Source organism: Bison bison, unplaced genomic scaffold, assembly GCF_000754665.1.
Source record: "Bison bison bison isolate TAMUID 2011002044 unplaced genomic scaffold, Bison_UMD1.0 scf7180017861046, whole genome shotgun sequence".
NCBI classification, from domain to species: domain Eukaryota; kingdom Metazoa; phylum Chordata; class Mammalia; order Artiodactyla; family Bovidae; genus Bison; species Bison bison.
In genome coordinates, this window is record NW_011491618.1 from 2,385,473 (window position 1) to 2,400,258 (window position 14,786).

The 14,786-nt window shown below is 58.6% G+C and overlaps 1 protein-coding gene across 1 annotated transcript in view; it reads left to right on the forward strand.

The window, feature by feature from the left end:
- Positions 1-35: 35 nt before the first annotated feature.
- The window catches only part of HDAC5 (histone deacetylase 5), a 37,241-nt gene continuing 22,490 nt past the window's right edge, over positions 36-14,786 (forward strand). The window contains exons 1-3 of the mRNA XM_010832518.1: positions 36-191; positions 5,679-5,889; positions 12,717-12,788. Of these exons, the coding sequence (XP_010830820.1) occupies positions 5,868-5,889; positions 12,717-12,788 (94 nt within the window). The 5' untranslated portion in view covers positions 36-191; positions 5,679-5,867. The remainder of the gene's footprint in view (positions 192-5,678; positions 5,890-12,716; positions 12,789-14,786) is intronic.

Below are 14,786 nucleotides of genomic sequence, written 5' to 3' on the forward strand. Positions count from 1 at the left end.
CCCCCTCCTCCTGCCGTCGCTGCCCGCGGGCTCCCCGAGCGCGCGCCGAGCTCCGCGCCCCTCTTCCTTCCTCCCGGCGCCCGGGTGCCAGGCGGCGCCCCCCGGGAGCATCGCCAGCCCGGGAGCCGGGCCTCGGGGTTACTACCCGCGCCCCTCCCTGCCCCTCCCAGGCAGGGGCGCCTTCCCTACAGGTAAGGGAGGGGCCCGTCTTCCCGCGACCCACACCCCCAAATGGCCGGGAGACCGGCCGGGGCTGTCTGATTTGCCCTCTCCCGGGCGGCGCGCTGTGCGTTGCAGAGCGATTTGAGCCCTGCACCCGAATTCTTTGCAGACCCTTCTTGGACAGCCTTTCTTGGTACTCTGAGGTGAGGGGCGCCCCCACCCCACAGCGCTTCTACCCATACCTCGGAACGCATCCTTGATTTTGTGTCCTTGACTTACATGCCCGAGGAGGGGGCCGGTGGGCCCACCTTACTTCTCTCTCCCATTATTCGCACCCCCTCCCTAGTGAGGCGTTACTGCGTTTGTTCCCACCCTCTTCTCCCGTCTGACACCCTGGAGCCAGAGAGAGAGCTAGGAGATGAAAGCTACCCTCCTCCCCCCCCCCCACACACACTTCTTGTCTGGGGTGGATGCCCCCCATTTTTCATCCTGGGTCTGTGTCTCACAGAGGGAGGGGGCGCTGCCCGTGCCTTTTAACTTGGGGGGAGCTGCTTCCTTACCCCACCCTTCTCTGGGGTCCTGGGGGAGATGAGAACTGGCTGGGTAATAAGTAATTAATCTGGGAGGCTGGTTGGTGGGGGAGAAGAGGGGAAGGTGGGAGTGCCGCATTTTGGGGAGGAGGTGACCACCTGATACTCCCCGGTTGGCCTTCTGAGGTGAGGTGTATCCCTAAAGAGGAAGGGTGGCAGCTGCACCTGCTTTGGGGTGCTCAAGAGACCCACCGCTCTGACAGTGACCACTGTGCTTCTGGGGCCTGGAATTAGCTTCGGCGATTGGGATAAGTGGGTTTGGTGGTAACTGGGTTCCAGGTCCAACTGGGAGGGAAGGATGGAGTCAGACCATAGGAACAAAAGGAGGCAGGGGATGAGAGATCCAGGAGTCTTAGCCAAAAGGACCCCTGACCAGTTTGCTTTGGAGAACTGGAGCCTGGAGATGGGTCCTGCCTTGGGCCTCTTCAGGTTTAGAGGATGTAGGCAGGACGGGTCCTCCGTTTGAGTTCTAGGCACCAGAGTTCCTCAGCCTGTGCTGGCTGTTGAGACGCTGGGCTGGGCTGGGCATGGTGGGTGAGCCATGTTGGGGGCTGCCTGCTTTTTCATTTCAGTCTTCCCTCCTTCCTCTTCCTCCTAAACACAAAGCTTGGGGAGCTCTTGGTTTGCCTTCTGCCCCTTCTCTTGAAACCTCCCTTTGCTTTTCTCCCCTTGGACTTGATTGTGGGCTGTGTCCAGACAAGGCAGGCGGGGGGTCTCTAAGTTAGAGGACTGGGTCCCCAGCATCTCCACTCTGTCCTGGGAAGGTATGCTTGTGTGGGGCCGGAGAGCAGATACAGGGTGCAGTTTACTTGGGGGCAAGGATGGAGGGCACATTAGCTCTGTGCCAGCCTCCCCTTCCCAGTATACCCTCCTCTGTGGCTGGATGGAGTAACCGGGTGGGGGTGGGGGGGTGGCTGGCAGTATCACATGCCCCACCCACTCTAAGTAGCTGCAGAGACAAAGGTTTGCTTTCCCTTCCCTAGGGGTGGCATGTTAGCTGTGTGTTTAGAAATGGGGCCTGGGGATGTTGGGGGGGGCACGGGTAGTTTGTGTTTCTGCAGGGAGGAGGGGGGCAACAGCTATAGGAGCTGGGGGGAGTGCAGTTGGTGCTGAAGTACCAGCTGCTCTTTAATAATTAATTCTTCCTACTCACATCCCTTTGAGGAGGGATGTCTGGAACACGGCATCAGGCTCAGCCAGCCTGCTAGAGGACGCACTCCTCTTGGTGGGGGGTGGGGGGGAGACGGCGGAGGGGGGGCGGTTCTTGGCATTTTTGGAGCACTGTTGCTTGCTCATGAATGAAAACCTGATGCAGCCCGTGAGGAGGCCTATTGTAGCCGACTTTGGCTAATTAAACTTTCTCTGCCTTTCTTCTCCCCCACCCCACCTCACCCCAGCCCCAGCCCCAGCCTTTTCTTGAATGGGGACCCTGTCTGGTACTGCTGGTGAGGGGGTATCCTTCTGCCTGAGGTTTTAGGGCAAACAGACCCGGTCTTCTGCCCTCTGCCTCATCCCTCCCTCCCCTCTCACCACCCCCCATCTTTTTTTTCTAGAAATAGCAGCCTCCCTCCATCTGGCTTGTGCAGATGCCTGGAGCTGCGTCTGAGCAGACAAACAGAAATGGGCCGATTGCAAAAATGAATTTGTCAGCCTGGTGCCTTTTTTCCTCCCCTGTCGCCCTCCCCCCTCCTTTAGTTTGGGCCCTGACATCCAAGTCAGCCACCCCTCCTGGCTCTGATCAGCCTCCAGGCTTCTGGTGGGCCAGCTTGTGGGAAGGCTCCAGGCTGGAGAAAGTGATCAACCAGGGCCCTGGTCAGGAGGGGTCAAGATGAGAGTTCCTTTGTGCCTTAGGATGGGATGTTTGGGCTCCTGGCTTTCTGATGAAGACTTTGGGGGCACATCTCAGACTGGGAGTAGTCTCACAGGATTTGGTCTGGACAGCTCACCTGGGAGGGGAGGGGTCCCTGGCCGGCCTCAGTGCTCAAGACTTGGGCCTGTCTTGAGCAGGGCTGGAGCTGGTGTGTTGGGAGAGGGAACTGCCTCGTGGTGGTGGAGTTCAGGTTCCTTGAGGGATGAAATACCTGTGGGGCTGCATTGTGAACTTGGGGCTTTTGAGGCAGCGCATCCTTGCCTGTCCCTCACTTGTCTGCCCTTCTCCTCCCACCCTCCACCGGAGATTGTATTGCCTCTGAGTGGAGTGAGGCGTATCACCCTAGGGTGTTTTGCCCTTCCTTCCCGGCTTAGCCATGAACTTGTAGGGTGAGATGCAGCTGGTTTTCTGCCGCCCTGGCTGGAGGTGGGAGGTGGGTTTGGATCCTGGAGTGGGACAGAGGTCTGACTGGAAGACAAGAGTTCTCAGGGGGTGCGGACAGGACCCTGGGGTCTTCCTGCTTGTGATGTCATGGAAGCCAGGCTGCTCACTGCTCCCGTGCAGGGAGCCACGGAGCTCTTGGTCCCCAACTGCCCCCCCGCTCTCAACCTTCCTATATCAGTGGTCAGCAGTGAGTTTCTCCGGCTGAGGAGGGACCAGACAGCTCAGGTTTTCACCATTAAGCTCCCCTTTTCCCCCTTCAGCCCTTCCCCCCACCCCCAGTCAAATATCTATGCCTGTCCCCATGAACGATCAAAGTGAACGCTGCTTTGTTTCCCAGGGAGGCTTCCTGGGAGTGTTGGCAGACACTCTTTGCAGGTGGACGGGGGCCCAGGGGTCCTGTTACATGCGGTAGGGTGGGCCGGAGTGCAGCCTTTCAGAGCCCGGAGCCTCCTGGGAGTTCTGGGAGCCCCTCCCTTCCTCTTCTCTCCAGGGGTTGAGGACTGATGGGGGCTCAGGGCGGATCTTAACCTAGTTTTTGGCCAGTGGAGACTCTGCCGCTCCTGAGAGCCCTGTTGTGGAGGTTCCTTTCACTGAGGAGACGGGCTGGGTCACTCGGGCTGCTGGGAATCGTGGGAAATTCTGAACCTGTGTTCCCCAGCCCACGGGAAAGGGTGTGAGCAGGACCGGGCGCCAGCCCTGGGGTGGGCATGGGCTGAGCTGTCTGCCCACGCGGGCCCTGCCAGGGCACCAACAGCCCCACCTGCTGCATTCCTGAGCTTGGCCCCAACCCTGCACAGCCTCTTCTGACCTTGCCCTACACCTGTGCCTGCTGGGAGCCATTCAGCCCCTTCTCTCGGCCTACTCCCATCTCCCAATCTGAGCGCACCTTTCCCTGGCTACCGAGTCAGGGATTGGTTGGCTTTGTGACCTTTGTTTTGGTTAAGCCTGTGCCCCCTCCTGTTGCCCTTTCCATCGTGACATCGTCCGGGCACAAGACAGAGTAGAATGCCAGCTGGGGAAGGCTGGGCTCCTGAGATTCACCAAGTCAGCTTTGTCGATGGGCCCCTTCCTGCTGGGATTGTGGTCCTCCCTCCGAACCTCCTCCCAGTGCCTGCCTTCGTTTTCCCTGCAGGGGCTGTTCCAGGCATTAGACGTAGACAGGTCTGTGTGACTCTGGTGCTGGAGAGTGGGCTACCCTGACTTCCTGCTCCTTCCTGTGAGGCTGGGCTGGCGAAGGGGAAGGAGAGGCCTGGTGGGTTCTCAACAGTCCCTGGGCCAGTCCCAGGGGGCAGTAGAAGACTTGAGATCTTCCTAGTATATGTGCAGTACACCTGTGTGTGTGTCAATGTTTGTGTTCTTGTATCTCTGCCATGGCTGAGTCCTGGGCTCCTCGGCCCCGTATGGACCTCATGCCTGGCCATCCTTGATGAGAATGCAAAGTTTACCAAGAATTAATCCGGACAGGAGGTAGGCTGTCCAGGGGCAGAAGTGACTGCCTCTTCCTAGTTTTGGGAACAGAGTTAGGGTTTAAAACTTGCGCCCTGCCTATTGCTTCCTGTTCCCTCCATTTCACTAGGTGTTGGAAGGCCTGCCTTCGTTTGGAAAAAAATGAATGAGATCATGTCTAGGGTGGATCATGAACTCTTTAGGGATGGGCCCAGGTGGGTGCGTGTATAGTGTCTGAAGCTTGAGGGCTAGCTGTGAGGCCAGAGGGGGTTGGGGAGCTGGAGGAGTGGAGACAGTTGGCAGACACATGGTTCTGTAATACTGGGACATCCTCTCTTACTCTACTGGCCTCAGCAGGCCTGCTGCTGGGTCTCTTGGTGTCTTTGTACAAACTGGAAAACAGCGTCCCTTATTCTGGGTGGATTCAGCCTGTGTAGCTTGGCAGGCAGAGCAGAGGCTGGATTTCAGACCTCGTTGCGTGGGGCACAACCTATACAACACATGCAAGGCCCTGGGTGCAGGCGTTGGACCCCTAGTCCAGAGGGCACCAGATGTGGGATAAATGTGTCCGTCTTTCGAAATTCTTAGAAACAGCATGGTTAATGGGTAGAGAAAGAGCAGTTGTTGCCCTGTTTCTCTGAGGGCAACCTATTGTTGAATGGGGGAGACCAAGACAGAAAGAAGCATGTGGCGTTTTCAGGGTTGGGTGACGTAAAGGTCCGGGAGTAGGGAGAAGATGAGCACCAAGCTCAGGCTGTGGGGCTGGAGGACCAGTCTCGCCCTTAAGTTCTTTGAGGGGCTCCAGATCAGCCCTGCGTCTCTCCACTGCCCTGGACAGAGTTCAGAAGCCTTCTTGCACTTTTACCTTGGCGCATACCCTATCCCGCATTGGGCACCCTTGGGAGTCTCCAAGGTGTCCCCACCTGACAGTGGACATGGTCACCTGAAAGGGAGTTTGGATGTGGTTACCGTAGCCATTTCCCTTCCCGTGAGAGCCGGCAGTCTCACCAGTTAGAAAGAGAAGAAACTAGGTCTGGTCCAGTGCTGTGCTGCTGGGCAGGTAGCCCTCCGTCTGTTCCCTAGGTGTAACTGACAAGCTCCAAGGTCTCCCTCCACCCTCAGGTTCCTGAGTTGGGGCCCGCTAACCCTGCTCCATCTCTCCCCAGGAATGCCGTTCTGAATGCCTGACTGCCTCGCCCCGAAGGATGGCCTCGGATGGGCGTTAGAGGCACAGCGGCCCCGGGCTCCTGTCCCGTCCGTCTGTCTGTTATCGTCTGTCTCTCTTGACATCACCGCAGCTCCACCCCCTCCCGTCCCAGCCCCCAACGCCAGCTTCCTGCAGGCCCAGAGCCGGCATGAACTCTCCCACCGAGTCGGGTAAGAGTTGGGAAGCTGGAGAAGGCACCTGGGGTGGCTTTGGATGTAATGGGCTGTATGGGTATATCCACCCCAGGCCAGCTGATCTTCAGGGTCTGAGCCATAAGGGAATGAGGGGTCAGCAGTGGAGAAGCATAGTGAGAAAAAGACAGAGGCAAGCCTGGAGTGATTGACTAAGGGGTAGACCTGAAGTTGATGGGTTGATGGTCCAGCCTAGCCCTGGGAGGGCATGGGTCCAACTGATCCCAGGCTGGCCCTCTTGACTCAGGGGCTTTCAATTCCATGCCACCCTGCCCCTGTTCACCAAGACAGGCAGGGGTAAGGGGGCTGTGTGCCCTTGAGCCCTTCTGGGAGGTCTGGGGATAATGTTGGAAGAAGTTCCCTCTGATAGCTGAATGCCCAGCTTCCTTGTCGTGGTGGTGTCCTTTCTTCTGGCTGAAGTTCCATACTTTTTTCCATACTCTGTGTTCCATACTCTTTTTCTTGGTGGAGGTTTGCAAGGCCTCCAGCCTTAGCCTGTGCTGGGATGAGTGGCTTTGGGGTGAGGAGTGGGCAGTGACACGTTGGCAGAGGAGACTAGGCTCTCTTCTTTGAGTCCAAGTAGACATGCCCCGGACAGGGGAGATTCTTAATTTGGGGTCTCCAACTCTGAGATTTCTTATTCCCCTCTGCTCCTAGGAGCCTGCCTAGTGCTGCCAGAAATAGTCTGTGGGTGGGACTCCAGGCAGCTTTGTGCACGGGTGAGTCTGGATGTCTGCCCATGTGGTTGTGTCCAAGCAGCCTAAGCTGGACCCTCAGGGGTTTCACAGGGGGGTCATGGGTCAGTGTGGTCAGAGTAATAACTGCTTTCCCTCCTTGGCTGTCTCCTTCGGCACAGACTTAAAAGGGTCAGAGTCCATCTTGCTCAACTTTAACCACCACCCCCCCCACCACCCCCCAAACCCTTCCTAGTACATCTTTTTCTACAGGGGTGGGAGATACCTTTCATTCTTTTAGAGACAGGGAAACTAGGGCCTGGAGACTGAAACCAGTTAGCAGGACGGTGCAAAGCAGGATCAGGGAGGAGTCGAGGCCCATCTCATTCCCCGTCATCATCACTGTGTTCTATCTGGTGGCTTCCTGTCGTGAGGACCGCGTGCTGGTGACGTGTGGCCCTGACCACAGTCCCAGGGCTTCCAACAGATTCAGGGAAGCCAGAAGCTGGTGGGATTGGTTGGCTTTGTGACCTTTGTTTTGGTTAAGCCTGTGCCCCCTCCTGTTGCCCTTTCCATCGTGACATCGTCCGGGCACAAGACAGAGTAGAATGCCAGCTGGGGAAGGCTGGGCTCCTGAGATTCACCAAGTCAGCTTTGTCGATGGGCCCCCTTCCGCTGGGATTGTGGTCCCCCCTCCGAACCTCCTGCTATTGCCTGCCTTCGTTTCCCCTGCAGGGGCTGTGCCAGGCGTTAGACGTAGAGAGGTCTGTGTGACTCTGGTGCTGGAGGGTGGGCTACTCTGACTTCCTGCTTCCTCCTATGAGGCTGGGCTGGTGAAGGGGAAGGAGAGGCCTGGTGGGTTCTCAACAGTCCCTTGGCCATCTCAGCTGGATGCTGCCCCTCGCAGGGTTGGTTGTGCCTAACAAGAGTGCCAACTGAGCTACAACACTGACCTGTTTGGGAGCCATATCTAGGCACACCAGGCCTGGGGTCTAACCGGTGGCCAGGGGAACGGGAGCTGGCCAGAGGCATCTGTTGGTGGCTCCAAAAGGACATTTTCCAGCTTTGGGATTTTAGTGCCTTACAGTGAAAGGCTAAGACGATCAACCTCGGCTGGATCAGGTCAGAGGGGTTTTTCTAGATGCACGTGGGCTGAATCTTCCATGTAGCCGTTTGTCCCAGAGCTGGAAGGGGCTTGAGGGGTCCATCAACCTTGAGCCTGGCCGGGAGGGGCCCATCGAATTGGCCGCGCCTCCTGGCTGGCTTTCTCGCTCCCCCCAGCAGGGGGAGATGCCGTCTGCTTGTGTTCAGCAAGGAAGAAGAAGGACAGGGGGCCAGAGATTGGAAAGCTGGTTTTAGGACTGTTGCCAGGCTCAGACTGGGATCATTCTTCAGGGGCAGCGTCCCGAGGCCCTTCCTACTGAGTTTTTCCAGGGCTCCAGGCCTCCTCTCCCCAATGTGGAGTTCTAGCTGCTCTGACTTGGGGAGTGAGCCAACTTCTGCACAGCCTCCCCCATCGAGGGGCCCAACATCTGCCATTCCCAGAGCTCAGGGTGTCATCTGGGCTGAGGCTGCGGGTGCTGGGCACCTGGCAAAAGCCTGGAAACTGCTTGCTTGAACTCCATGCAAGTCCAATGAAACCACGAGTTGTAGTTGGTGTCCCTCGAAGGGAGCTTAGGAACAGCGTGAAGCCACAGGCCTGGGGCTAAAAGTGGGGATGAGGAGAGTGGTTAGTTCCCCAGATCTCTGAGCACCCCACCCTCTCCCAAGTCCCTGAAGACTCACCCCTCTCTTCCTCAGGACTCAGAAGGGCAGGCCTGGGTGAGGGGCAGTTTCCCTCCTTTGGTCTCAGGGCAGGAGCTTTCCTGTTTGGAAAAGAAAAGTAGGAGATGATCCATCCCTGCCCTCATAGCAGACAAGTTAGTGAGAAAGTGTCTTCCAGGTGAGGGGTGGCAGGTGGAGATCTCGAGAGATTTACTTCTGGGGCTCCCCAGTCTTCCCTGGGGAGTGGGAGCTGATCCACTTCCCTCTGGGCTGGGCCAGATGCCAGCATCTGACCTGATTTGCCTCTTTTGCAGTCCTGGGAGGACAAGCAGAGGCCGTTGATGGGGCTGCCCGCTTCCCTGAGGAGGCCACTCCCTGATATCTGGCTTCTCTTTAGGCACCGGGAGGCTTGAGGACTGAGGCTTCATTTTCACTCCTGCTCCCATCAGTGGGTGTGAAGGACTGACAGGATGTGCCCCCTGCCAGCCTGGAGGAGCTATCCTGGGGCCTTGGCCCACTCTGGTCCCTCTCTGCCCTGTCCTCCGTGCTGTGGCCAAGAGGCGTGGGCACTGGGAAGGCCCGCCTCTTGAGCCAGTCTAGATGGCTACAGGGCCCCAGGAGGCGGCGGCCGGGTTCCTTAGCCCCAGCGTGGGAGGGAGACAAGCTTCATGACAATACCTGCCTGCCCAGCACCTCCCAGCTCGCTGCACACTTTCTCTCCTTCCCTTTCCCGGCTGCCCCCTCCTTTCTGGGTGACCAGAGAAACTGGGGCATAGGCGTGGGGTGGAGCCAGGAACCTCGGCGTCCTGCCTCCCAGCCTCAGGCTCAGCCTCTGCCTCTGTGCCGCCGGGGAAGGAAGAGAAAGTGGGTCACAGGCGTCATGGGGCAGGGGTCTGGGAAGTGGACTCTGGTGTCCCTTCTCCACTTTGATGCCCCCTGGCATGCCTCTGAACTCACTGTAGATTGAGATCAGCGCCATCCTCCCCTGTCCCACCATTCCAAAGGGATTGAAGGCTTAGCATGGAATAGTCGGAGGAGGCAGGGTCAACCCTGAGGGGATGTGGAAGATGCCACAGTAGGTGTTCACATTTTTTCTGGGCTGGGTCTCAAATGAGAGGGTTTAGCCAGCACCCAGCATGGGACCTGGCGTATGGCGGCTCCCGGGCCATGCTGACAGGCTCCGGCATGACTGACTCCGAGGACAGGAGAGAACTGGAGGGCAGGCAGGCCTGCCTCCAGGGCCCCATGGCAGCTTGCATCCTGCACTCCCCCCACAGCCCTCGGCTTTTATACTCTGCACAAAGCAAATTTCACTTTCTTCCTTACAGTCAGGGCCCCACCCCGGCCTTTGGGCCCAGAAGATGGGAGCCTTCGCAAGCTCAAGGAACCACTTTAGGTTCTCCTTCTCCACATTTAAAGGGTTAGGAGGCCTGAGCCCAGCCTCTGAGGGAGGGAGGGAGCAAATGAGGTCATGGTGGCTCTGGAGGGGATGGTGCCTGCTTTTCATGAGGCTACTGTGAGCGGTTCTTGGTGGGTGCTCTGTAAGATCGGTGGGGTGACACATGCACGGGAGAGCTGGGGAGGGGGCATGGAAAAGAGACATGAACCCGGAGGAGAGGAGCTATAAAGCAGGAGGGATTGAGGTTAGACGTTAGGAGGATGTTGCATCACTTGAACCTTAGAAGAAAAAAAACGAAACTTGTCCCCATCCCAGGCCTCCTCTCTTATTGCCCTGAAGGATTCTGGGAACTATGCTGAGGATCATCTGGCTGTGTCTGACACTTTACTTCCCACTTCAAGCTGTTGCTGAAAGTCATAGCAGTGCTGGGAACTGCCCTGAAACCCTGGCTCTGGCCACCTCTGGGTGCCCAGCCTCCCGGGGGCTCTCAGCTTCCCTAAACAGGGAGCTGTGTTTCCTTAGGGTTCTGACTGCTCCACGTTCCGGGGGCCCTGCCTTTTGAGTCATTGTAACTGATGATTTCCTCTCTTCCAGAACAGGGTTCCCCTACCATACTCTCCTGTGCCTGGGGCAGGCAGAGAGAGAGCCAGGACAGGGCTAGCCAGCCCTTCTGGTTGCTTTCAGCGTGGGTGGGTGGAGTCTTGGCTGGGATGGGCTGCTGCCCCCAGCTTTCTGGGCTCCATCGAGACTGCTGCCTGTCACCCTGCTGAGGAGACCTTGACCTTCCCTCCCCTTGCTTTCTGGGAAGCCTGGTTGGCCAGGATGAGTTTGGGGTGCATTGTGCCGAACGGAGTCCCCAGACTTACTCTGAAGTGTCCACCAGCTCCAGACCCCTGTGGGGAACACTGCTCCATCACCAGTTTTCTGGAGTCTGTCCTGACTAAGAAGCTGAGGCTCAGAGCTTTCTTTAGCTCCTGTTAACCTCCAGCTTCCCTCATACCCATCTTACCCGCCAGTCTAGCACCTGGGACAGCCCACCTCTGCCCCTTCCCCATCCATGTGATCTCTCCACCTGAGGGCAGGAGGCCCCTTTGCTCTCCCCAGCTGGCAGGAGCCACATCTCTCGTGTCCTTGGTTGGCCAGCTCCTCCTGGGCTCCCGACGGGAGGGTGAGGTCATCCAGTCCAGGGAGAGGACAGGTGTCCCTGGCTCCATGCCTAGAGTTGGGGGCAAGGAGGGGCCAAGAGGGGGCTCCAAAATAGCAGCTGTGACATCAGGAAGGGGGAGGGGGACACAGACCCAGGAATAACCAGGCTATTAAAAGGCTCCAGTGAGGTCAGGGGGCCAAGTGGGATCTCTGTATCAGTGGGAGGCACAACCTCAGGAGAAGGGATGGGCCAGCAGTGGGAAGCGTAGGTGGGGATATCACCAGTCCTCATGGCACACCAGTCTCAGGAGCGGGCCCTGCTGTGCCAGGCCTGAGGCTGATGGGGAAGGGCTGGATGCTGGCAGCCCCTCAACTCTTCTTACAGGGGCTGCAACCCCAGGTCTCCGCCTACCTGGGTCCCGGGGGGGTGGTCATTGTACCTGTTACTGGAAACCCTGGGGCAGTTTCATGTGCCTCCTGTGCAGGAAGCAGGGGCCGTGGTGGTTAGAGCTCAGACATGAACTTCAGATGTCCCAGCCCTACCATTCAAGCGGCTGTATGACCTGAGTGACTTCATCTCTCTGTGCCTCTGTTTCCCTGTCTGCACCTCTCTCCTGAGGTCATTGTGCAGAATAAACGAAGTGATCTATGTGCTACTTAGCATTGCACTCACCGCGGGAAGAGCTACCTGTGGTCTGAGCACAGGCAGGTGCTCCCAGATTCCCTTCTCTGGGTGGAGTGAGGCCTGTCCCAGAAGGGTCTCTCTGCCCCCTGGAAGGAAGCTGAGCAGCCTCTGGAAGTGACACCCCAATAGGTAGGAGGGAGCCACTACTTAGCTGCTGCTCAGGGATCTCCCTGCTGGTCAAGGGGGGCGGGGAGGCACCTCCCAGGTCTAAAAGAGGGCAGAAGGTAAATCAGCTCCCATTGGCTGTTAGGATTACCGGGAAGATGCACGATTTGGCCTGGTGGCCCTGTCTGCCCACCTGTCCAGACCCTTTCAGTTGCTTTATCTGCTCTGGATGGTGCGAGGGAACATAGAGGACGGAGTCAGGCTTTTGGGGCTCTAGCCCCTTGTCTGCCAAAAGCAATCCCAGAGCTGCTCCCAGATGTATGGCTATTCCAGCCCGAGCCCTGCCCCAGCGCAGCCTCTGGCCACCCGGCTCTGTGGCCTTGGCCCTGAGTGCAGGCTCTTCCCGGTTCCCATCCCCCTCCCTGGCGCTTCCTCCTGGGGTGGAACGCGCCTCCCCCTCCCCCCGCCATGGGGCCTCCGCCAGGCCCGGGCTCCTGGCAGTCAGCCGGCGGCTCCCTGAGCATGCTCCACCTATTTATAGACAGGGCCCTCCCCCAACTGCTATTTCAGTCTCCTGCCAGCTGCCGGCGGCTCATTCGGGAAGGAGGAGCAGGGAGCCGGGCCCAGAGCTGTCACCCAGGGCTGGGAGGGAACACAGAGAGCCCGCCTGCCTGCCCAGCTCCCCTTCCTGTCCCCTGAGTGCTCAGCCAGACCCCGCTCCTGGGACCTCTGGAGAGGCCAGTGGTCGGATGCCCCTCTAGAGGGGCACTGGGCCCGTAGCTCTGGGGCTCCTGGCTCCTCCTGCCACCAGAAGTGCCCAGGCCGGATGAAGCACCTCCCCATCGTGCTGGTCCCAGTAGCCGTGGCCTGAGGGAGCCCCTGAGCAGCCGCGAGGGCCCCACCCGACCACCTTCCCTGTGGCTGACTCCCCGCCTCGGGCGGCCCCTCCTGGGCATGCTGCTAGTGCCCAAGGCTCAGGGGCTGGTGGAGATGCTGCAGACCATCTATGAAACGGAATCCTGTTTCTCAGCAGATGGGATGCCAGGCCGGGAACCAGCCTTGGAAATCCTGCCCCGGACCCCTCTGCACGGCATCCCCGTGACAGGTAAGTGCCTCCGTGTCCCCGCCTGCCCTCTGCCATTGGGCATCCTCGTCTCTGCGGCTGAGCGTCTGGCTCCAGGTCTCACCCAGCTGGGGTCCTGCCTAGATCTTTCTGGAGGTCTTTGTTGAGAATATGTGCAGTCAGGGGAGGTGTGCTCTCTGAGGTGGGCTTCCCTGCTCTCCTAGACCTGCCCTCCCACCACGCCCTCCAGCTGCACTGCGCAGCATCTCTTTGGCCGCTGGCAGGGTCGGCATCCACTGCTGGGGGCTGTGGATTACTAGACGGTCCTGGCCTAGTTGGCACCGTGGTCAAGAGGGGAGAAAGTGGGTCAGTGACCTGCCTCCAGGCCGTCTGCTTCCCAGGTCTGGACAAGAGAAGAAACTAGAGCCGGAGTGTCCATAAGAATAGAGGCTTCCCCCCCGCCACCCCGCCGGCTCCTCTGGTGGGTTCTTGGGGTCAGAGGGTCCATTGCAGTGATTTCTGCCGGTCCATAGGTGAGAGTATCCTGGGAATCAGACACCTAGGGAGGAGGCTTGTCCAGTCTGGTCGAGGAGGAGGAGTCTGGTTGAGTTAGGCAGAGGCTGGCACCTGGGATGTTGGGAGCCTTAGCTCCCTTGACCACCCCCGTCCCCATATCTCTGCTTCCCCCAGGCCTTGGTTTATTGTCAACACATGAGGATGAAGGAATGTTACTCAGGCTCACTGGGCTTGAGGACTCCCTAACCCTGCCCCCTTCTCAGCAGGGACTCTTGGCTGGGGGTGGGATCCCCCAGGGCTGAGCCACTCCCTCTCTCCCTCCCAGGAACCTGTTGGCAGCATCAGGCCTTCCTGGCACAGCCTCCCCACCAGGCCGGCACCACCAGATGCTTCCTCTAGGGAGGGGCCTGCTGGACCCATGCCTGCTTGGCCCCTCCTGGCAGTGGCTTGGCACTTGGGTGTGGGTGTGGGTGTCTGTGTGTGTATGTATGGGGAGTCTGCCTCTGGGTAGGTGGGTGTGGGTCCCAGGCTTTGGATTGGAAGGTGGGAGCCATGTGCCTGCAGAGGCACCCGTGATTTGGCTCTAAGCTGTCCAGGGATAAGGTTGCAGCTGGACTGAGATGTGTCAGAGGATGAAGGTTTGGGGAAGATTGGAAAACCCTTCAAACAAGGCCAGCCATCTGCCTGGGCAGGGATGCCCATGCGGTCTCCTGAGGTCGTGGCATAACCCTGGGGACCAGCCCTGAGGATGCCCGCTGTGCAGGCCTCTGGGATGGGACTGAAACCCTAGGGCCAGTGGTGCAGAGTCTGCATAGTCCCCTGGGAAGGGTGTAAACACAGGGGGCCAGTCTAGCCCTGGTCCAGTCGAGCCCACAGCTCTAGCTGAAGACCCTATCTGCTGACTTCTGCCTTGAACCCCCTGGGAGTCAAAGTGGTCTCTTGAAGAGCAAAGGGATGACTGTGCAGAGCATCTCTGCTTGGGGGAGCCGCTCTACCCCATTTGGCAAATGCCGTATCAGTCCACCCATCCTGCCCTGTTCCCACTGTTCCTTGCCTTCCAGAAGCAGTTGGCCGTTGGCCTGAAGTTTCCTCCTCAGCATGTCCTTTCTTCTTCTTTCAAGTTGGACCCCAGAATCTTTGCAGGCTGGATCCCTGCTGCCCCCATCCCTTTCCTAAAGGCTCCCCATCTCTACATAGACCCCCGCTGGCCCCCGCAGCCAGCCCGGCTCTCTAGATCCCTGTGGGCCCCCCCACCCCCCACCGAAACCGACACACGCGCACTGCCTAGCCTTCTGAGCGGTGGCGTGGTCCATGCTGGCAGGAGGGAGGCGTGAGTCACCTCAGCGGCTCGGGGAGAGGGCTAAGAATGTTCCCCCTGTGCAGCTCTGATGCTGTGTCTGTGACGCGGCTGGGGACAGATATAGGCCTGGATCTCGGCTGCCTTGTTTTTTTTTGGACTCTGGAATGTAAATAGATGTTTCAAATAGAAACGCTTTAACCTTTGGGTTAAAAAAAAAAATCCAC